Source organism: Ictidomys tridecemlineatus, chromosome 10, assembly GCF_052094955.1.
Source record: "Ictidomys tridecemlineatus isolate mIctTri1 chromosome 10, mIctTri1.hap1, whole genome shotgun sequence".
In the NCBI taxonomy this organism is placed as follows: domain Eukaryota; kingdom Metazoa; phylum Chordata; class Mammalia; order Rodentia; family Sciuridae; genus Ictidomys; species Ictidomys tridecemlineatus.
The window spans coordinates 64,139,480-64,163,161 of NC_135486.1; the positions used below are offsets into that span (position 1 = coordinate 64,139,480).

The 23,682-nt window shown below is 39.4% G+C and overlaps 1 protein-coding gene across 11 annotated transcripts in view; it reads left to right on the forward strand.

The window, feature by feature from the left end:
- The window catches only part of Ryr2 (ryanodine receptor 2), a 505,092-nt gene that overhangs the window by 346,288 nt on the left and 135,122 nt on the right, over positions 1-23,682 (forward strand). For all 11 annotated transcript variants that reach the window (XM_078023113.1, XM_078023103.1, XM_078023102.1 and 8 more), the window contains 10 exons: positions 2,484-2,653; positions 3,942-4,162; positions 6,262-6,352; positions 8,470-8,610; positions 10,027-10,190; positions 12,379-12,457; positions 14,789-14,878; positions 15,614-15,751; positions 21,317-21,394; positions 23,415-23,490. In XM_078023113.1, the coding sequence (XP_077879239.1) occupies positions 2,484-2,653; positions 3,942-4,162; positions 6,262-6,352; positions 8,470-8,610; positions 10,027-10,190; positions 12,379-12,457; positions 14,789-14,878; positions 15,614-15,751; positions 21,317-21,394; positions 23,415-23,490 (1,248 nt within the window). The remainder of the gene's footprint in view (positions 1-2,483; positions 2,654-3,941; positions 4,163-6,261; positions 6,353-8,469; positions 8,611-10,026; positions 10,191-12,378; positions 12,458-14,788; positions 14,879-15,613; positions 15,752-21,316; positions 21,395-23,414; positions 23,491-23,682) is intronic.

A 23,682-nucleotide genomic window follows, 5' to 3' on the forward strand; every position in this document is an offset into this window, starting at 1 on the left:
CGTGCTCACCTTGCACACCTACAGGAATCACAAACTGCCACTGTGAACCTGTATACATTATAACTGTAGGGAAATCTGGGACTCAAAATTGTCCCCTTACTTTACCTGCTCCCACCTGGGGGCAGTGTCTTCCCTGCATCTCTAGATGGTCCCCACCTGCCTTCCTGGCACTTCTAAATTGTGTTCATTTGCTTTCATAAGAGATCTTTTCCTCCTCTACATTGCAAGCCTCAGATCTGATACCAACAGGACAAAGAACAGTCAGTGGCCACAGGTTAGGAGATGGGGAGGGCTGAACCCTATGATAGCATTGGTAGGAACCAGATGTCACTGTGGTGTGCTGTGAGTATGAACAGGGGCCCTTTACATGGCTTGCAGCCTCCTCCCTCCTGTGTCCTCTAGGCACCTGCCTTCACCACCCCTGACAGGTTTGGGGTCACTGTTCTCCCCACTCTAATCTTACTGATTAGTCATGTTTGTCTTCATGGATGTACAGTGAGGTTTGTATATAAAAAACTCTCACAGTCACAGTGGAAGTTGATTTTACAGCTGCAGTCCATTGGTCACTGATCATTTTCCTTTTCTCACCTTCTTTGGAGACCTGTACAGTTGTAAGCCACAGTGCTCATGCATTCCCCTGAAAACCTTAAGCCATCAGTGTCCCCTCATCTGTTTCAGTGACAAGTCAGTGGGCTCTGATACATCTCCAAGCATTAGTAATTTAGGTTCTTCTATATTCTGTACTTAGCGTGTGAGGTTTACCTCTAAGGACTTCTTCACCTAGCTAAGGCATTCCTCAAACATTTCTATCCCATTCATTCTAGAAACAGAGTGGGCCCCAGAATAATCATGAAAAAAAGGGGAGTCTAGAAGACTTGATGGACAAACCCACTACATGCAGCTCTTGGCCCAGCAGGTCTGGGCAGCCTCTCTGCCATAATTTCAGGTGGATGAAGAGCTCAGGTGTAGCAGGTGCCCCAGGGAAGCCAATGCACAGGCCCACCTCCTTCCAGTTCAGATGCTCCCCAAGTGTGAGAATCACACTATTGTCGCAGTATATTTGGGGAAGTGGTGAAAACAAAACAGCAGGAGACACAAATCGATGCACTTGGAGCCCCAGGAGGTGTAGCTTTCGGGTTCATTGAGCTGAATGTATACTTGAAGAAGAGTCTGGAAGGCAAGACTTTCATTAAGATCACTGAATGGCTCCTTTAGGCACAACTCTCTGTAAATAGTAGCATCCTATTTAAATTTAAATTACTCATAATGTGAGTTTTAGGCAAATTGAACCAGAATTTTATATAGATTTTTATTTGAAAGTGAGAGTATACAGATGTAAACTGAAGGTTAAATGGGCTTTGGTTGTAATTCTGCTAATTACTAAGAGTACAACATTGGACAAGCGCTTTCCTTCTCTGAAAGTCAGCTTTCATCTCCTGTTATAGGAGTGCATTCCAGCCTGGTGGTAGGACTGGAAGTGGTGTGTGATCATGCTGGTGGCATTGCTACCTTCATATCTGAAACTGCACCAGTAAGAGCTATTGTGCTTCCAAGGCAAGGAAAGTAGTAGTTGTATTAGGGATTAGTACCATTATAAGGAGTAGAAGCTATTCAGTATTGTTCTTTAATTTCCTTTAAGACATTATTTGTTCATTTTTCTGATCCAAATGTAAAATTCATTCATCAATCACAAGTGAAAACAGGAAAAAAGTTTCATTTTATCCTTTCAGAATGGTTCTGGTCTTACGTGGTCTTCCCCTGAGCTCTTCTTCCTTTAACCTTGCTTCCCTGTTCCAAACCCTGTGATATTATTTCCAGAATCTTTCTGTGCACCAGGGTGGCATAATTACCATAGGGTCATACAGGAAGCAGATTAGCTCTCCAGTATTTTAATTGGCACACAGTCTCATAATTGCGCATAGGAGTAGTCCCCAACCTGTGCACCTACAGGACTTGCTCCTATGGGTGGGCATCACTAGTGACCCTGGACAGCAAGAGCCATGCGGCTCAGGATTCTAAATGAGGTTGCTGCTGCTGGGACGAATGGCACACACCTCCTGGCAGTCATTCTGGTTTCATGGTGTTGATTTATCCTTTGGTGATTATTCTAATCCACAGCAACATGGGTGTGCCAAAAAGATCACACAGGGATCTCTAAGCTTTATTGATGTTTTAAAGTCTGTCCTTGGCAAGAGTGGAAAGCCTGCTTTATATTTCAGCTTTTCTGAGTTTTCCAAGGGGCTCACAGATGCCTTCCATTCCCTCCTCATCTCTAGTGTAGGGCCGTCTTTAGTGAGTATGCACTTAGCAAACAGGAACCCAAGTGACGTTTCCCTGACTCCAGGCTTTGATTTTCTGCTTGTCCCTGGGTCGCTGCATGCCTACTTGAGGGCAGTAGATCAGGGAACTGTTTCATTGCTAACTTTACTTAAAACATGAGCCTCCTAGCCATTGACACCCGCGTGTCGCCTTCTCTCTTTTAGATGGGAATGTGGTGGAACCTGACATGTCTGCGGGGTTTTGCCCAGATCACAAGGCAGCCATGGTTTTGTTCCTTGACAGGGTCTATGGGATTGAGGTGCAAGATTTCCTCCTCCATCTTCTCGAGGTTGGCTTTCTGCCAGATCTCCGGGCTGCTGCTTCTCTAGACACGGTACGTCCTGGAGCATTGGCTGGCTCCCTCTGGGCTGCGCAGCTGCTGCCTTACAGATACACTCACTCTCTCATTGGCAAAGAGTTTGCTGCATGCCTTTTTTTTTTTTATTTTTAGGAAGCATTAAGTGAATAAAACAAAATAGACTATGTCTACAAAGGATTCACTGAATAGACTTGAGAGTGTCATAGAAATTTTGATTAGTGCTGTGGGACTTCTAAGAGGTTCACATAACCCGACTTGGGGAAGGTCACAGTGGCTCCTATTGACCTCTGTTGAGTGCTAACCTCTAAACTGGCCCAGTTATGCTTCTCAATGGAAACAAAGTGTTAAGAGGATTTAATGGGCATTGTTGAGTCTTATCAGTTATAACAGCAACCTGATATTTTCATTTGCTGAGGTGCAGTTTGGCTAAAATCTGTCCTGAATATACACCCCACATGGAGGACCTGTTGTTGCCAGTGTAAACGCATCTCTCTCTAAACATGGTGGAATAAGCTGAAGTTTCAAATGTTACTCTAGTATACATTTTATTTATTTAATCAATTAAATGGGTCATCTTGATTTTGGGGGAAGCTGGACCTCAAGTTGACAATAGCCCTTCTATGAAATTATGCCTGTGGAATCATAAAATGAAAAGTAAAGTTCTTTTGTCTTTCTTGAGTGTTCACATGACATTCTGCCCTGAACAGTAGATAAGTTTTGATTATAGATGCTGATGGACACAGAAATATGAATATTGTTTTTAGAGAGAGAGAGAAAGAGAGAAGTTTTTAATATTTATTTTTTAGTTTTCGGTGGACACAACATCTTTATTTTTTATTTTTATGTGGTGCTGAGGATCTAACCCATCGCCCCTCGCATGCCAGGCGAGCTCATTACCGCTTGAGCCACATCCCCAGTCCATGAATACAAAAGAATATTAATAAACAGAATTCAGAAAGACTCTGAATAGAAGAACTGAATGAGAATGAGCTTCCTCCCTAACCCAGGAAAGTGCTCATGTCTAAGACCATGTGGATGTTCTGTGATAGAACCTGGATGGACCTCCTGGGTTTTGGAGAAGGTGGATATCATTTCATTCATTTGTATCTACTTATCAATTGATAGTTGATTGGTTTTAGTGACAAAGATCACGTGAATCACATTTAAAGATCCACCTGAGTGCATTTCTGTTTTCATGATGTAGCCATTTTCCAGAGAGTGAAGGGTCAATTTGTGGATTCCTTTGATAACTTTCTCCCAGTAGAAAGCACAAATGGCTGTATGCTCTCTGCTTCCCTTTCAGGCTGCTCTGAGTGCAACAGACATGGCCTTGGCCCTCAATCGATACCTTTGCACAGCTGTCTTGCCTTTGCTGACAAGGTGTGCTCCCCTCTTTGCTGGGACAGAGCACCATGCGTCCCTCATCGACTCATTGCTGCATACCGTGTATAGGCTCTCTAAGGGCTGCTCGCTCACCAAAGCTCAGCGGGACTCCATAGAAGTGTGCTTGCTCTCCATCTGTGGGTAAGTGGGCAACTAACTCCATTCATTTAAAACTAACTTCCTTCTTTCTTCATTCTGTAGGATGAGCTCAAGATACCAACCACACAGGGTTTTTCTTTTTTAAAAAATTAGTGCATTATAGTTGTATTTACTGATGGTGTTTGTTGTTACATATTGATATGTGCACACAATACACAATATAACAATATAATTTGGCCAGTATCATTCTCCAGCCCTTCCTTCCTCCTTCCCCACCTCCCATGCCTTAGTCTTTTTCCTCTACTGATCTCCCTTTGATTTTCATGAGACGCCTCCCTCCCACTTTCTTTTCCTTTTTCCTTGTTACCTTTCATGTATGAGGGAAAACATGACCCTCAACCTTTTGCTTTGATTTAGTTTGCTTAACATATTGGTCCCTAGTTTCATCCATCTTCCTGCAAATGACACAATTTCACTTTTTTTTATGATTAAACTAAACTCCATTGTGTATTTATACCATATTTTCTTTATCCATTTGTCCACTGATGGATCCCTAGGCTGGTTCCATGTTTTGCTGTTGTGAACTGTGCTGCTATAAACTTGGGTATGACATCGGTTACACATCCACATTTTTACATAATGCCCTATTTGTTACCAATGTGATTCTGCAATCTGCATTTGGAGTAAAAATTGGGAGTTCATAACCCACTCCAATCTAATGTATGAAATATGATATGTCAAGAGCTTTGTAATGTTGTGAACAACCAATAAAAAATAAATAAACTTGGGTATGCATAGTATGCATGGATCACTGTGCTATGATGACTTTAATTCTTCAGGGTAAATACTGAGGAGTGATATTGCTGGTCGTGTGGTGGTTCTATATCTAGTCTTTTGAGGAGTCTCCAAACTTATTTCCATTGTGGTTATACTAATTTACAATCCCAAAGTGTAAAAGTGTTTGTTTTTCTTCATATCCTCTTCAGCAGTTATTATTGTTGTAATCTTGATGACTGCCATTACAACTGGTGTGAGAAGAAATCTCAGTGTAGTTTTGATGTGCATTGCCCTGATTGCTGAAGATACTGAACATTTTTCATGTATTTGTTGGGCTTTTGTATTTCTTCTTTTGAGAAGAGTGTGTTTAATTCACTTGCCCACTTATCAATTGGGTTTTTAATATTTTGGTATTGTTTGAGTTCTTTTTATATTCTAGATATCAATCCTGTGTTAGAAGAGTAGCTGGCAAAGCTATTTCCCACTCCTCACAGGATTTTTCTAACCAGGAAGCAGAGTGGGGCACTTGCTGTCGGCCAAGACAGGGCTGTTCACTGCTCATTGGTTCTTTCTCCCTCTGCCACTGTTGAGTTGCTGTCTCAGTGTTTTTTTCCTCACTTTTGTTCCTGAACACCCTCTTTCTGAAGGCTGCAGTTGTGTGGCTGGGAAGGGAGGGAAGGAAGAGTGATCTCCTGTAGCAGCGGGGCGGTGGTCTTCAGATCTAGAGCTGAGCTGGAAATGCAACCTACCTAGACTGGACTACAGTCAGGCCTTGTACAGCGACTGGGATGCATTCTGAGCAGTGCCTTGCTGGGGATCCCGTGCCTTGTGAAGAGCATACTTGCGCTAACCTAGAATATTGTAGGCCTGTCGCCCAGTGCAGCCTCTTGATGCAGTCAAGAGACCCAGTCCCTCAGGCAGTTGCCAGCACAACATGCCGTGCTCTTCCATCACCTTTCTGCTATTGACATGAAGTAGAGGAGGTGCACTCCAAGATAATAGGGGAAAGCATTGTACCTACAAAAGCAGTGGAAGAACATTTGTCACCATCATCGGTGTCACGCACGGGGTGGGGCATGATTTGTGTGCTGTGCTTTGCACATCTGCAGCACAATAGGTTTGTTCAAATGTACATGGAGCCATGTGTTACTAGGATGTGCTGCTGTGATGCCACTAGGCAGTAGTGGTTGTCAGCCCCCCTTAGTCTCAGAGTCACTGCTGGCTAGCATGAGGGTCAGCACCTAATGATGCCATCTGAAGGGGGACAAAGTGGAGGTTCTTGGTTAAAAGGTTTGGTCTAATGAATTGGCTACTGAGTGTAAACTTATTTGTCTCCATTATGAAAATTCTTTTTGTTCCAACAGCCAGTTGAGGCCTTCTATGATGCAGCACTTGCTGAGAAGATTGGTATTTGATGTCCCCTTATTAAACGAACATGCAAAGATGCCTCTCAAGGTGAGTGTGTGGTTATTTGATTGCTTTTGCCTCTGATTTTGTTTCCTGCTGTTAGCCTGTTTGAGCTTTGATGCTGGGAAATTTCTCCCAATTGTTGAAACAGCTACATAAGTTATAGAAGTGTACGCATCAGCCTGAAATAATCAATAAAGGTCATAGGATTCTGAACATTGTTTTTCATGAAATGCAGTGGGGAAAAGGACACAAGGAAAAGATAAGCCAAGATATTCTTAAGCGGAAAGGCATGGTCATAGGCCTAGCCTAGAGTATCACTAGCAGACCTTTTCTAAGTTGGTAACTACATAGCAGTTTCCATATATCATTTTACAGGGTTGGAAGGTAACCTGTGTGTGTGTGTGTGTGTGTGTGTGTGTGTGTGTGTGTGTGTGTACAGTTAGTTTGAATATAGAAAAGTCACTGACAATACATGATTAGGTCTCATTCTGTTCTACCTACTTTCTGAATATTTTCCTATCCTTTAGTATAATAATCTAGACTCAGGAGAGTCTCTGTGTATCAAGATTGTATGGTAAAGAGCAGTACTTTTCCAGGTGACCACTCTGAGTAACATCTAGTAGGTGTCTGTGTTTCCCTGGGACCACCCAGGAACAGCACTGTAGAGAGGTTGGGGACATGTATGAGTCTTTTTTTTTTTTTTTAAATCTGGTATACTAAGGACCCCTGGTTATTTAGCAGAAACAATTTCATCTATGATAATTGATTTGGGATAATAAATCTAGGTAAATTAATTAAGTAGATTATATCCTTGCTCAGAATCTCATTTTTATAGTTTCTGCCATGTAGAGTAGGCCTTGTCAAGAAAAATATTCTTATTGCAAATAAGCTGAAAGATAGCTGATAAAATATACAGTGTGACTTCTTATCTTCATGTAATACAATTTACGTTGTAGATACTTCCTTCTAAACAAATTAGATATGATGGAAAGGGAGGCTGACACTAAAAGTTCTGTCTTTAACCCCAAAGCCAGTCCAATAACAAGGATGAGGTTTGAGGGAAAAAGAGAAGGATATCTACTGATTTTCTAGCAAAGGAGAACACACACTCCTGTCCCAGAGGCTGTGATTCTCACTGCCAGGTGGAGCGGTGAGCTTTTCAACAGAGGGCACAATGGTTGAATTCCAGGTGTGCGTGACAGGAGTCATCATTCACATCCAGGTGGTAGCCTCCAAAGAGAGATTCGCTGGTCCCAGTCCCAAAGTCTGGATTTCTTTTTTCCTGTGGTCAGTGGTCCAAAGGACAGATAGCTTGGCCTAGAAATGGCATAAGGATAATCTTGTTTCTTGCAGGGTGAAGGAGTAGGAGAGGGAGAAAAGAAAGGGAAGAGTATGTCAATTTTGAAATCAGCTGCCACTGGTCAAGCAGCAGGCATTAGATGGACTCTTTGACCCCTGTAACAAAATGAGAAGAAATATTTTAATAGTAAGGAATGTATTGGCTTTAACAACAATAATCTTAGCCAGAATTGGTGGCACATGCCTATAATCTCAGCCACTGGGAGGCTGAAAGAGAAAGATTATGACTTCAAGTCTATCCTTAGCAACATAGCAAGACACTTTCTCAAAAAAAAAAAAAAGAGAAAAATTAAAAAGGGCTGGAGATGTGGTTTAATCCTTGGTACAAAAATACCCAAAACTCCAAAACAAACAAAAACTTAAATAAAGAGAATCCAAATAGCTATAGTTGATACATACAGACCGTTCTATAAATTGGCAAGTTTAGATGAAGAAAAATCCTTCCAAAAATCTACCAAATTTAAGTCTATTTTTGTCTTTCACATATGTGAAAAATCAGAAAGGTAATAAATTACATCTACAACCAAAGAAATAATCCAAGTAGAATAGATTTGGAAGCTTGCTTAGTATTCAGACTGCCTCATAAAAAATTCTGTTGAAGATACCGTCAACTGTAAAATGGAACGTTCGGGCCTCATAGTGTGACCAGTGTTAGAGTTTGAAGAGATGCAGCAATTGTGTTCTCCAAAGGGACTTGTGGGGTTGAGCAGTTGACCTTGTTGTGTGGCCTTAAAATGCTACGAGAAGGGAAATGGGGACAGAGAGGGTAACAGCTCACTGCCTCTGGACTGGCTTCCCTGCAGCTGTTGACTAATCACTACGAGAGATGCTGGAAGTACTACTGCTTGCCTGGGGGCTGGGGCAGCTTTGGTGCTGCCTCCGAAGAGGAGCTTCACTTATCAAGAAAGTTGTTCTGGGGCATTTTTGATGCCCTGTCTCAAAAGGTAATTTAATGTTTAGTGGATTTATTTGTATTGATAAAACAATAAAATGCTGTAGATTTCTGAGAAGATAGTATTTCCAGTGGCGTAATGGCTGTACTATCGGACTTACACAAATTTTTTTCCCCTCATTTTCAAACTCATGAGGCACTGAGAGTGCAGTTTATGAGAGTGCAATTGATTCTTCACAGTCATTATGGTAGCATGTTGCTTGTGATCATTACACTGTTCCTGAATTTAAAATAGCTGAGCATTTCAGGAATTTGGGTTCATAGTTAAGTTTCTAGTGCATTGGACTTAATTTGGACTATAATTCTCCCTAGCTATCTTTCAAGCTTATAAAACCTCAAGAAATTGTGTCAAATATAAGACTGTAAAACATAAAACTTTACAAAAATACATATTTATATATATGTAAATAAATAATTGTAGTATTCCAGTGGTCTACCAACACCTTCTACTTGCTTCTGTGGAAGCTTAAGTACCTCTGTGGTGCTGTTTGCCTGTGTGGATTTACCTTGTAATGCTGAGTTTATAATGAATATGATTCAGGTATGCTTAGATGACTGAAGGCAATCAAAACACCACATTTGGTAGGTTCATGTTTAATCAAAATCTGCTTGAATTCTGCTCGGTACCATGAATGAACAGAGCAGCTTAACAGCAAATGTGCTGTATAGTAGGGAAAAGTTTATCTGTGATTACATTTGGTGGCTACTCGTGATGCTTTTTTCCAGTGAGTTTCCATTGGTAGTCTGAGAGCCCTTCTAAAATAATGTTTTAGTATTTCTAGAAACATTTACAACATCAATTTAAAATTGGAAATTCTAAGTGAAATATTTTAATTATTTTTGATTTTTTTTTAAAAATTCACAACCATAAATTTTAACTAATTTTGTAACCAATAGAAAAATACATCTTCCCAGAAATTTTTATTACATACACTTCCTATAGAACTATTTTCCCAGTTTGGATTATATTTTTTATCCCTTTGAAATGCAACAGGGAACAGTAAATTTTTCACTCTCTGGAGTGGTGGCCTTTATATGATTTCATATATGATCATTGTAAAGTAGTGCAGCAGTTATCCATAACTGTTAGGAATGCAGTCTCTGTGGACTGAAATCACACATTCATGTTGAAAGAGGTGATAAATTTAGAATAGTCAGGCTTATGTCATTTTACCTTGGGAGAATGCACTTTCAAGGAGCAGAGACTGTGTTCCTTCAGCTGGTGGCTGGACACTTGGCTGCAGCTTCTCATGACGCTGTGTTCCATTTGCTAGAAAGAATCTCATGAAGTGGAGTTAGCCTAGGGCGGTTCAGATCTTCTCCCGAATCATCTTTGTCACAGTGATCATGCTGATGGCTTTTCCTATGAAGTCACTTGGTAAATTTTTGGCCCTCCTTTTATTCCTAGAAATATGAACAAGAACTTTTCAAGCTGGCACTGCCTTGCCTGAGTGCAGTCGCAGGAGCTTTACCTCCAGACTACATGGAGTCAAACTATGTCAGTATGATGGAAAAACAGTCATCCATGGATTCTGAAGGGAACTTTAACCCACAACCTGTTGATACCTCCAAGTATGGACTCTTTCTATTGCAGCAGATTTTTATTGTAAATGATGTGTGAAGTCTGAAATTGAATAAGGTACTGAAGTGAACTTTCTTTAATAATGCCCCCTTTGAATTGGTATCCTTTTAATAGGAGTCCTTTAATTTATCAAATGATAGGAGTAATAATGGTGATTATACCAATATCAAAAATACATAAGATGTGCCTTCTAGGATACTCTTAACATAACGAGGAGTCCATGAATATAACCAGGTGGTAGTATCTGTGATGGTGAGAGTCAAGAAAGTATATGAGCTGTATTTTTAGTTGAAAAGTGACCCAAGGTGTTTATCAGTAACTATAGTCAAACCCCTCTCTGGCATCTTGTAGTTGCAGTGAACCCAGCAGTGTTGCAAAGCTGTCTCTGTGAGAGTCAGGGAATTGCTCCACCTCCCACTCCATCACCCAAGGTCAGGATGAGTGGCCAATGTTTAGCATTATAAAACACATTATAAGATGGAAGGAAATATCAAATAAGATTTTTTTTTTTTAGTGGAAGATTTAGCATGCAGTTAGAATACAGCTTGACAACCTTAACCAAAAACATCAATCAGCATGACAAAACTCCTTATGTGTGATTAACTACATGAATTGTTCTATGGATAGGATGCTTGGATCCTCAAGTGTCCCAAGTCTCAGCACTTTGTCTTTCCCTTTCTCTAAGTGGAAGCCTGGATCCCTGTTTGCAAGGACAGCTGCCTCTTCCTGCTATAAGATCTTATTGATTCTACCATGGCTCAGCAAGATCGGTTTGGCAGGGCAGTTATTTGGTAGTTCTGTGCCCTGCTTCTGAATTTGCTTGGAAATTCAACTTTTGAGGCTCCTAGGCAGCTCCTAGGCTATAGTTCAGCCTCCATTTTGAAATCAAAATTTCATCCCAAGTGATAAGCCATTAGTCAATGCTTTAAATTTGCATATTTGGTATTTGATGACAGTTCTGTGGGGAAAGAGTCTACCCAGTATTTGGCTTATATGATTGATCCTTTGTATCTCTTCCAAAGTAAGTAATCAAACATCACAGGTTCATATTTCTACCTGGGTAAGTTTGTGATTTATTAACATACTGTATAATTCAGGATTTTAAAGTAACATTAGGACATTGTCATGGTTTTAGTGTTGATTAATTAAATCCAATTAATTAACAAGTGTTGGGCATGTATATTAATTAACCTAGTCTTGATCCTTTGGGACTTCTTTACAGATACAGGTCTACATCATGATAGAGATAATTGCTTGTGTTTTATACATTGCTTCTTAAGTACATGTGTGCTAGCTACTAACTGATTACTTTTCTGGAAAAGAATGGAAATTGTCTTATTATTCTAGGGTTTTATTTAGAACTCTATTCTTAAAATTAATTGCTTTGTTTTGAACAACTAATAATAAAAAAATTAAAAAAATAAAATTAATTCCTTTAATATGTTGCATTCTTTAATGAATGGAATTGTACATATATTTAGTTTTTCATTCATAGATGTATTTGATACTCCCAAGATGGACTGGGTCATCAACTGGATGTGCTTGACGTCTGTATAAGGGATTATATGTATATTTAAACACGGAAGGAGTCAGGAATGAGTGTTATCAAAACCATAAAGCAGGAGTTGGTTAATTACTTTTCCCTGTGGTCAATATCAGTAACACCTATAATATTTTCTGTAGACCCTTAATATTTAAAAGTATTGTCACATAACTTGTTGGGTTAAATTAAAACTCCAAAAGCTTCAATTTCAGCAGTCTTCTCCAATTACAATTGTTGCAGAGGAGAGAGTCAGAGAGAGTGGATTCAAAGAGTATGGAAGACAAGTGTGTCTTAAGCTTGTTGAGTCCAGCCATATCTTAACGTAGGGTTTGTTTTCTTTTTCATATAATCTATTGTCTTCATCTTTGAGTATGTGTTAATTAATATCATGCCTATTTTATTATACCTAATTTGTTATATTAACATAATAAAAGATGTATCAACTTAAGATGAACAGGTGGAACATCATCTGCTTGACTTTTCTCTTACTGTTCTGAAAGATGTGAAACTTTGTTAAAACTGTTTTTGACCTTTATGCATTGAATAGGATCTAAGCATTTGTAAATTATAAATTATGAATATGATTCCCTGTAAATTCTTTGATAATCAAGCTTTTTTCTTTATTTTTCTCATAGTATTACAATTCCTGAGAAGTTGGAATACTTCATTAACAAATACGCAGAGCATTCCCACGACAAATGGTCAATGGACAAGGTAAAAGTTGGAGCACTACTATGGGGAGGTGGCCAGTGCCTCATTTGGGGGTTCTTCTTCCTGCCAAAGAGGGTGTAAGCCACCTGAGAAATTAAAGTCTAGAATAATTAGTGAAAAAGAAAAGAGTCGAAAAAATAGTTTCAAACGGGGAGCTCCTGATAGGTCCAGCCCACACAGAAGCTGGAGCCAAACAATTGCTCTCATGGTTTATTTAATGGGGTACATCAGAGGCAGGGGTAAGGTTTTAAGGGTGGAGTCTTATTTCATCATATCTTGCAGTCAGTAGGTTGACTGGCATCTTGGCAGGTCATATCCATCTCAGAGGGGCTGTGCAGCTACACACAGAAGGTCACCTCATCTCCAATGCTGTGTGGGACATAGCAGAGCAGAATAGGAATTCACAATGTCTCTGGGCAGTCAAACAGATTAAATGTCTACTAGAAGTTCCCAGACATCAGATTATCCTATTCACTAGGCTGCACTGGCAACAGAATCCACACACAGCCCACAGATGGTTCTCCACACACTACCTTCTGGTCCAGGCTGCTGTGTTCATAATGGTCATGCTCTGACATATTTGGCCTGATCATTTTCTCTTTCAAAGGGAGAACTTTTTCTAAATTAGGTAAGAATGCCGGACATAGTGGCACATGACTATAATCCCAGCACTCTGGGGGCTGAGATGGGAGGATCACAAGTTCAAGGCCAGAATCAGCAACTTAATGAGGCCCTGTCTCAAAATAAAAACTAAAAAGGGCAGGGTAAAGTGTCCATGGGTTCAATCCCCAGTAGCAAACCCCCCAAAAATAATTTAGGCAAGTACATCAAATTTCAATTTGCTAGTATAATATTTAGCTAGTTCTGCCACATTAACACAGTTATGATGTACAGAGAATATTTGTGTTCATAAAAAATACAAATTTAAGATTCCAAAAAGATCTTAATAAAATCATGAGTATAATTCTGAATATTATTTTTTGTGGAAGTTAAAGGTAACAATCACTAAGGTCTTCAGGAAGAATTGGAGGCACCAAGTTCGAAATCCATCTTGGTTTTATATGTAGTTTCATATTAGATCAAAAATCGTGAAAATTCTTCATCAAGATTCAGTAATAGTTTGTCCCTTCAAGTCCACCATTGTGTTTCCTATTATCAAATAGATCTGTATTTCACTAAAAGTAGATTAAACTGACCAGATGACACTTGTTTTGTGTTTTCAAGAAAACAACCCAATTGAGAAAAGTAAAGCAGTAGAAATCTGTGAGATTTTTGCTACTGGTCAAGAGATGTTCTAAAGGAAAGGCTATACATGAGGATTAATTTAGTTTAAACTTGAAAAAGACTCTCAGACTTGTCAGAGAATTCAGAAGGTGCAAGAATCTAAAATCCACATGCAGATTTGGTGAATGAAAAGCAGCAGGGGGTTCCCAGGATGCTGGGTAACCTGGTAACAGTGTGAAGCTTCCCTCTGGCCAGCCAATCCTTTTCCCACTCAAATAAGCACTTTTTGTTGGTTTGTATGATAAATGTGTGACTGCTCATCAGTTCACTGATTGATGAGGTAAATCAGTTAGGACCATTTTTACATAATGACTTTGTCAACACCACGTGGGTGGAATAGTGATGGCCAGGAACATGCAGGATGCGGTCCCTTGCAGTCCAGTTCCAGCTGATGTAGGGAGATACTGATGTATCCAGATGGGCGAAAGAATGTGGGATGGATCTATTGAAAGACTTTGGAATATAGGAATGGGCAAAACAGACAATACTGTCCTGTGAACCTCCTGAGGTGCATGCTCTAGTTTTCCCATTTAAAATGAGCATTTCATTGGGGCTGGGGTTGTGGCTCAGTGGTAGAGCGCTTGCCTAGCACATGTGAGGTGCTGGGTTTGATCCTCAGCACCACATAAAAATAAATAAAATAAAGGTATTGTTTCAAATTACAACAAAAAAAAAAATTAAAAAATGAGCATTTCATGAGCTTGTGCCACAGGTGGGGTCCCAAGATGTGTCAGAATAAATATTGTCACTGTCACAGTATGCATCCCAGAAGCCACCTCCTAGGGTACTGTTTATTGGTACAATCAAAGACCTGCATCTCTTTAAGGAAGACAGATATTTCAATATCTGACAAGAAAACTTGTTTGAAATGATGACTGAAAATAGCATTAAGTTGGAAATCTTTATAGGACTTATGCTAGATACAATTTAAACCTTAATTCTCATCTTGGTTCATTTTACACTTGGTCCATTACACTCTCAAACAGACGCACATCTGCATTGTCTAAAATCATACACGTAAAACAGGTTTTGGTGTTTGTATTTTTATAGTTGGCAAATGGATGGATTTATGGAGAAATATATTCGGATTCTTCTAAGGTGCAGCCATTGATGAAGCCATATAAACTCTTATCTGAAAAGGTGAGGTTTTTAAGTTTATAAAGTTTTAATTTGTGGGAATTTTTGTCTTTGTTGTATTTTTTTTTCCTATTGAGATACCTTCTTTATTTTACGCTTTTACCTTTATTCAAAGGTCCCATTTTTTTATCTTCTATTTTATCTTTTGCTTTCCAGTCTCATTTTGGGTCAGTATTTCATTGCTTATTATCTTGTCTCTTAATAATTTTCATTTCTCTTTTGCTTTTTATCTCTCTCCCATATTTTTGAGAACTGTAGAACTAAATAGTCTGTGCTTCAGCCTTTCTTGGTGATGAGTGATAAAGTGATACTTAATGTGCTTCTTAGGTGGGAGTCCTTCAAGTCTGTTTCTGCCACAAGGGAAAAGGCGTGCGTGACCAAGGAGCACAGGGGACTCTGTGGCCTGGCAGGTGACACAGGGGGTCCCGCCTCTGTTCAGAGAGCAGGAGGCCTTCACACTGGCCTCTTCTTCACCCTTTCTCTAGTCTCTGAGGGCTCAGGAGCAGGGGCCTGAGAAGACAGATTGCTATGCTGCACCAGGAGCCAGGAACCCTCTTCCACAGGGGTCCGACTAGATTTCGCTCACGCTCTGCCCTGTAGAACTTTAACTTTCTGATTTTATTTTTAGGTAAACTACGCCAATCAAGTTTTTTTAAAGGTGCAGTCTATTTCAGAAGTAAATACTAAATATTTTACATTTCCATTTCAGTTTATAATAATATCATTTTTTTTCTCTAGGAAAAAGAAATTTATCGATGGCCCATCAAAGAATCCTTGAAGACTATGTTGGCTTGGGGTTGGAGAATTGAAAGGACCAGGGAGGGAGACAGCATGGCCCTTTACAACCGGACCCGTCGCATTTCTCAGACAAGCCAGGTAAGAGTCACAGTGATGAGGCATTTTAAAATAAGTTACTTAAAAAATATTTTAAGTTTTATGCCATGGGACACACCTATGGTGTTAGCTAAAGCAGGAGGATCACTGGGGCCCAGAAGTTCAAGGTCAGCCTGGGCAACAGAGAAAGACTCACAGCAATAGGAATTTTAATCTTTCATTTAATTATTGTCTTTAAAATAAATAATTTGAATGTTCTGAAGACCAACAAAATTAGAGAGAAAAAGATATTGCTTTCCTTTTTGTTTGAAGTGAGCCAGATCGGGAGTCGAGTACTGGAATTTTGCATGGAGCCATGATTACCTGGCTGGTGTGGGAAGCATAGAGCTTTGTTATCCAGCCAGAAAACGGAGGCCTGGTTCTTAGGGGACAGTGGAGACCCAGTTCCAGACCCCAGAGGGTGCACTGTCCTGCTGCAAGGGAAGGAGTGACAGGCAGAGCTGATAGGCAGAGCCAGACTCTTGGCTTTGGGACTCACTGGCCTCACAGGACTCCAGCCCTGGGGTCATGCTGCAGGCAGAGCCAGCCCTGGAAAAGCAGTGGGAACCAGGTACTAGGCATTAAGATGGTCACAAGGCTCCCTGCACCCTTCACATCTGACCCTTTGCTTTTTGGGGGAGCTAAACCTGTCATTGTCCCTTTCCTGATTCCTCAGACTGATATGAACTTGTTTTACACAAAATATTGCTTTATATTACTAATTGTTTTATTTTTGAATAAAAAAATGAGGTTACTAAAAGCATATTTGAAAAATGCTTTTAAATAAATGAAATTCAGATTCGGGCATATTTTACTTGAAATTCTTTTAGATTCATACCTTGTGGGTGAAGACCATAAAAGCATATCTTACCTACTTTTCATGTGTCCATTGATTCTGGAGCCTGATATTCCCAGGTTGCTTCACCCACCAGGGCTCTAGGAAGCACAAGAAGTCTGTGATGAACTTGGCCAGACCTGGCCAGGCCCACATCTCACCACTGAGTAGCTGGCTGTGTGACCTCAGGCAAACTGCTCAACCTCTCTATGCTTTGGTGTTCTCACCTTTAAAATGAAACTGAGCTGGTGCAGTGGCACATACCTGTAATCCTCAGGAAGATTGTGAGTTCAAAGCCAGCCTGAGCAAAAGCAAGGCGCTAAGCAACTCAGTGAGACCCTGTCTCTAAATAAAATATAAAATAAGGCTGGGGATATGGTACCCATCCCCCACCCCCAAAAATGAAAATGAAAAGAGCATCTGCTTTCAGAGAATGTTTGAGGGGTCCCTGTTGTGATGCTGATGACAGTTGTAAGAATGACTGGCACATAGCAGAACAGGTGGGCCACAACTTTTTTTTTATTAATTTTTTAATTTCTATATTACAACGGAATGCATTACAATTCATATCACACATTAGAGCACAAATTCTTCATATCTCTGGTTGTATACAAAGTACATTCACATTGATTCATGTCTTCATACTTTGGGTAATGATGTCCATCACATTCCATCATCACTGCTAACCCCCTGCCCCTCCCCTCCCTTCCCACCCCTCTGCCTATTGTTATGTAGATCAATAGCATTGTTAGCCCCCTTCACCATTGCAAGGGGAAACTTAATCAGGGTTCTGTAATTTGCATATTGAGGGCATGAATGATGTCATAGACACTTGATAACCTACTTTAATGGCTATGGAGGCTGACGGAATTAGAAGTTTACAGAGAGGGATTGCAGGACTGGCTTTTGTCCACCTCCTTGTGAGCCAGCACTGCAATCAGCTCAAAAGGACCTTCTGGCCATCTTGGGCACATCGTAGAAATTGCTTATTTGTCCATGTATTCCAACTTCTTACCTTGTATTTTTTTGGGGGGGGGGCATTACGTATGTAGGATGTAAATTATTTAAGCAAATGAAAATTATTTAAACAAATGAAGAGTGAAAAGAGAGTGAAATTTTAGGGAAGTGTTTCCCATCTAGAGCAAAAACAGGCCAACATGGAGGGGTGATCCCCCCATTCCTCCAATGAAGAGTTTTGAGTACCTGTTAGTTTTCAGGCATTATTCTAGGATTCTCAAATCAGTGAACAAGACATCAAAATTCTTTGCTTCATGGAGCTTACATTTTAATGGCAGATGAGCAGTGTTATAGTGTATGATGCAGAGCAGGGAAAGAAGAAAATGCATTCTGGGCCGCAGGCTGGGTGTGCCAAGGATGAGGTAGGAAGGTGTTTGGGGCAAACTCCATAGAGTTTTCAAGGTTGACCTCCTTAAGAAGATGATTGAATAAAGACCCCAGAGAGGTCTCTGGAGGGGTTTGGAGGAAGATTCTCCCAAGCTGGGTACATGTGCTAAGTGGGAGGGGGCCCTGGTGTGTGTGAGGGAGATGAGGAAGCCAGTGAGATTGGGGCCCAGTGATTAGCAGGTGGACACATGCAGGAGTTTCAGGGGCCCAGTGGTGCAGGACATTGGGGGCCATTGGAAGGACTTTGTAAGTGCTTTAGATTTAAACTTAATTCTACTGTTTAGTATTTACATGATATGGTGTCATATATAGTGTTTAAATGATTTATTCAGGTTCTTTTTCTGATTTTAAAGTGATTAAAAAGTAATATCACTTTTCAAAGATGTTCTGACAGTTCAGTGTAATAATCTGAGTTTTGCCAACTCATGGATGAGTATCCCTCACTCACTCAGAAGTTGCCATTGTTTTCATTACTGCCAGTTGATTTTGAATTAATGTTGAAGCTCCTGATTTGAAGATGAGTGCTTATTTCAGGTCACCGGAAATCACATAGGACATGGACAGTCTTCTGATTTCTACGTATGTAAATAAAGAAACATGTAACAATAAACTTAAAAAAACCCTGTCCCTGAATAAAGAAATATTTGCTTTCATTCTTAAAAATGGCCTCAAGAACTTAATCTAAAGCTAAAAGAATGTTTCAGTTATATAGGGTACACAAGGAACATAGTCTAAGAGGAAATTAAATAGTTCGAAGATTTTGAAAACAAAATGTCTTTATCTCTTTAATAAAATTTATAAAGAGCCTGATACTGATTCTTTCTAGGTATAAAATACACATTTGCTATTATTTATACGCATGAGATTGGAAGTGATTTTATAACCTAAAGTTTACGAAAGCTGTCATGTCACAGGCTCCCATGTGAGGGGGCAATGGCAAGGGCTGAAAGCTAGAGGTAATGATAATCTAACAGGTAATTTTTTAAGTGGAAGGCAATGAGTTTTAGGCTATTAATGCCCATTTAATCTTCTTTTTCTCTTTTTGTCAAAGTAAGAGGTATCTTTATCGGTTAAATGTCATGAGAATAAGAGGGGAGTGTTAGGCAACTTTGCCTTGCTCTAATCAAAACACCCAATCTGAACAACTTAGAAGAAAAGGTTTATTTTGGCTCATGTTTGCAGAAGCTTAGTCCATGGGTGGAAAGTCCCTTGCTCTGGGCCCAAGGTGAGGCCGTACATCCTGGTGGAAGCACTGCTCCATTCATTCACGGCCACCAGAAAGGAGAGAAGAGACCACAGGGCAGAAGCACTCTTCAGGTCCCCTACACCCATAACCTACCTTTTCTAGCCACACCCAACCTGCTACAGTTATCCCCAGTCAGTCCATTTAAACTAGGATGAACTGATTATGTCACAGCTCTCACCATCCAGTAATTTTGATACCACCAGATATCAGATGAGTCCTGCTTCCTGAAGTGTAACATTAGAGAAGCACGCTGAGGCAAGAATATAAAGTAGGGTTTATTTTAAAATAAAATAGCTGATATCCTGGTACCCCAAGAAGGAGGGTGTTTTGCCTTTTTATGTACTAAGCTTCCTTTGTTCTCCTGCTCTTTCCTTTTTCTCTTTCCTGTGTATGGAATAGGCCCAGGAGATGCTCAGGTGGGATGGCCAAAAGGTGAGAAGCAGATGGGCTGGAGGGGCCAAGTTGGAGTGATCTGGGCAGGAAGAAGCATAATGAACAACTCCCTGTAGGGAGGGGCAATTCTTGGCACAGGTTACCTTAGCAACAGGTTGGAGCAGGGACAGGTTAACTTGATAAGGGTGAAGGAAAGACTCTGAAGAAATTAACATTTCAATTCTTTCATTCTCTGGATGTGACCCTTACCTATCTGCCTGTCTGGCTTCAATTTCACCTCTGAATATATCTATATTAACACAGGAGCTTCAGGGGGGACATTCATATCCAAAACATAATTGAAGGTTTGAAGACTAATAACTACCGAAGCTTGAACTAGTCATCATTGAAAAGGATGTGAACCAATAAAGAGTAACTAGAAATACTGCTGACATGAGGGTTCTTTTTGGAGTGGAATTTATAATTTTTATGATTCTCTTTTCTGAATGGAGCAAAAATAACTATCTGACTAACCCATGAATTCTGTAGATAGCAGATTTATGACCTTCAAAATTCAGGCTTCATTTAATAAAAATATATATTTTCCTTTAAAATCGTATAAGCTTCTGAAATAAACCCAGAGCTAGTACAGGAATATAATTTTACATTGCACCCCAGATTTCTTGGGTTGTGCTAAACCAAGCAGGATCATAGTCTAATGGTCGTTGGCACATTCCCTGTGTGAGACTCCTGAGCCATGGCGAAGGCACAGATGCCAGGGTTTGGTCAGAAGTCACTAGGAGACTGAGTATCACTTATGATCCCAGTGCTAATTATAGCATGTGTTAGCCTCATTTGTATTTTACAAGCACGGATTTATGCTACAGTGTACTTCTCTGTTATTTATTTATCCATTTCTAATAAGAGAATGTGTACAACCATGGAATACATCAAGATGGAATTCCAGATTTGTAAGCGGCACTGAGAGTTCATTCCTACCTACTGGGTGGAATGGAGCATGGGCACAGGATGATGGTGAAACATTCTTAAAACTGACAAGGAGACAGTTTTCATTTTTAAGTAGCCAAAATTTAGAAATTAAAGAAGTCTTATGGTTTGGGGCATTTGTCATAAGACACTGAATACCATATGGTATACTTTTGTCATTAAAATTGAATTATATTTTATTTTAACATTTGGCCCATAAGGACATTTGTTTACCCCTTTGGTTCATTATTGCTTGGGTGAGGAAGAGTAAATTTCATCACAACTAAATAGGATTTTGTAAGAAGCCCAGGAATAGAGTGACTCTTTGCATAAGTCAGCATTTCTGAATTTTGGATTCATTCCTTCATTGTACAGATTTAATAGAACGGTAGAATTAGAATAATAGAATTCTAATTTGAATTAGAGTAATAGAATTCTAATGAGAATTAAAATAATAGAATCCTATTATTCTGTTAAATTTGGGGATTGACAGCCCCTAAGGTATAAGATTAAGATGAATTATTCTATCATCAATAATCGTCAGACACTCAAATATAATTCAGTGCATTAAATATGTTTGTGAAATCATTTTGTGTGGACATTTGCTATTTTCATCTGAGAAAACATTATGTTTGATTTACATTTTAAAGTATCATTTAGGACTCTTTGCATAGGGTTTTAAATGAGGCTTTGCCAATTGTTTTCTTTTACATAAATGGTCTAGGTTTCTGTAGATGCTGCCCATGGTTACAGCCCCCGAGCCATCGACATGAGCAATGTTACACTGTCTAGAGACCTGCATGTAAGTATTAAGTGTTTAAAATAGTCTGCAAATTTATTTTTAACAAGACTTTCATGACTTGTTTGAATGTGGTGACCATATAATGGGCCAATATAATTAAAAGCTATTATGTCCTTAATTTTTTTAGTGCTCTAGGAAATGCTGCAGCCAATTCCCTGATGGGTGGTTTTTACCTTCCAAGGTTTTTGCTTACTCATGCTGAACTGTGGTCTGATATGTGGAGTTTCAGAAGCAAAAGATTCATAAGTCTTAAGTCTCATTCCATTCTGAGTAGGGTAATGGCATCTCTTGCCATCCTGCTACATCACCTAGGATGTGAATCCTGCCTTTGTCCTACAAATCCACACTGTATACACTAGCCACCCTTAATCACTTAATGGCTGCTGGCTATCATATCAGCTGTCTGGTTTTGCACTGCTGTGTTCAAGGAACAGTAGTGATGCAAAGGAAGCATCAGAGTATCAAACATGGAAGGACAGGTTAACTCTGCTACTGCACCTCAACACTGCAGGGCATTGTATACAGAGGATTCTTACAATCTGACGTTTCAGCATTCACTGGGGGTCTTGCAATGAATTTTCAGGATTAGAGGGACTACTGAAAAACTTTTTCTGGGATATCTCTTTCACACAATATATTTTCCTTAAAGATAGTATCCATTAAAAATCCTAATATAGCTAGGTATATATGTAAAGAGAATAATTAATAATCCTGTGCTCAAAGGCCACCTTTAATTATTCAGTAAAGAATATATTTTTTTTTTTAGTTTTTTTTTGGGTCCAGAGAAATTGGTGGCACTTTGTTTTCTATCCATAGTCATATCTCCTCTGTCACTAAGGATCTGACTTTGAAATGGTTGATTTTAACTGAAGGTTAAATGGTCTGTATGATGTAATTATATGGCTATTGTTAGTATTATTCCAAGAGAAATAGGATCTAAATGCAAGATTTATATACTGTTAAATTGTTGGGTTTGGCCTTTTTTATTGCTCCTGTAGGAATATATTAAAATGATGTAATAAGTTGAGTATCAAAAGTGAAAAGAAACTTAGAGGTAATTATATCAAAATCCAAAAGGTCACAAAGTGAACAATATAGCTTATCCAAGGTCTCTTACAGTTTGAACAGAGAATGGTCTTGAAATCAAATCTCTGTTCATCTGATTTTCTTTCCATTCAGTGTTTAGTAAGGTTTGTTATCTTTTATAGCTATGAAAATTAAGATAAGAACTTGTAAGTAAGCATATTTTTCTGTGGAAGTCTACAGCTATATTGAAGTTTCATTTTAACAATGTTCCCTTCACCTTCTGAATATAGCCCTCCTTGCTCCAAGGCTTCTCCCCTCTCCCACTCCTTAACAAGATTAGGGAAACAGTGTTATGTTTTCTTCCCCCTAGTTAATTGCCCCTGAACACACCCACTACAGGAAAGAGATGATGGCTGAGGATCTGGGAAGTGAACATCTCCCAAATTAATAAGTGAATCCTAACATGCCATCAGGGTGCCCTGGGGCCCCCTACTAAGGCATACCTGCAATGTGACCCTTAAGAGTTTCTTTAAAACCCCCAGTCCCTCTTGATAGAGTCACAGCCTTTAGGACAGGAGTCCCCTGTGTTTCTTTCTCCTTTGGTAGGAAAGCAATAAACCTTCTTTTTCCTTTTTCTCAAAACATGTCCTCATTATTAAATTGGCATTGATTGGCACTGGGGACAGAGACTGAGCTTTCAGTTACATCATTAGTGAATTATCATAAATATGTGTTTAAGCATCATGCATAACAGTGGCTTCCTATCAGATCTCCTATGCTATTTACATACTATGTAATTTCACAAATCATTAGAATTCTCTGGAATTTCAATTTTAAATGCAAGAGTGTTTTTGATTATCTTTTAAAAGTATTTTGGCATTAATACTCTTTCATTCATTTAGGGCATGCTTTGATATTGCATATTGGAAAGCTAACATTGTATGTTTTGCCCACTAAAGTAGAAGTTAGCTCAGGAATGTTTGGTTCATTTCAGGCTATGGCAGAAATGATGGCTGAAAACTACCATAACATATGGGCAAAGAAGAAGAAAATGGAGTTGGAGTCCAAAGGTAGTATTTTCTAAAACCTTCTTTTTAAAACTATGAGGGGGGCTGGGATTGTGGCTCAGAGGTAGAGCGCTTGCCTAGCATGTGCGAGGCCCTGGGTTCAGTTCTCAGTATCACATAAAATAAATAAATAAAATAAAGGTATTGTGTCCACCTACAACTAAAAAATAATAATAAAAAAAAAATACAGCAACT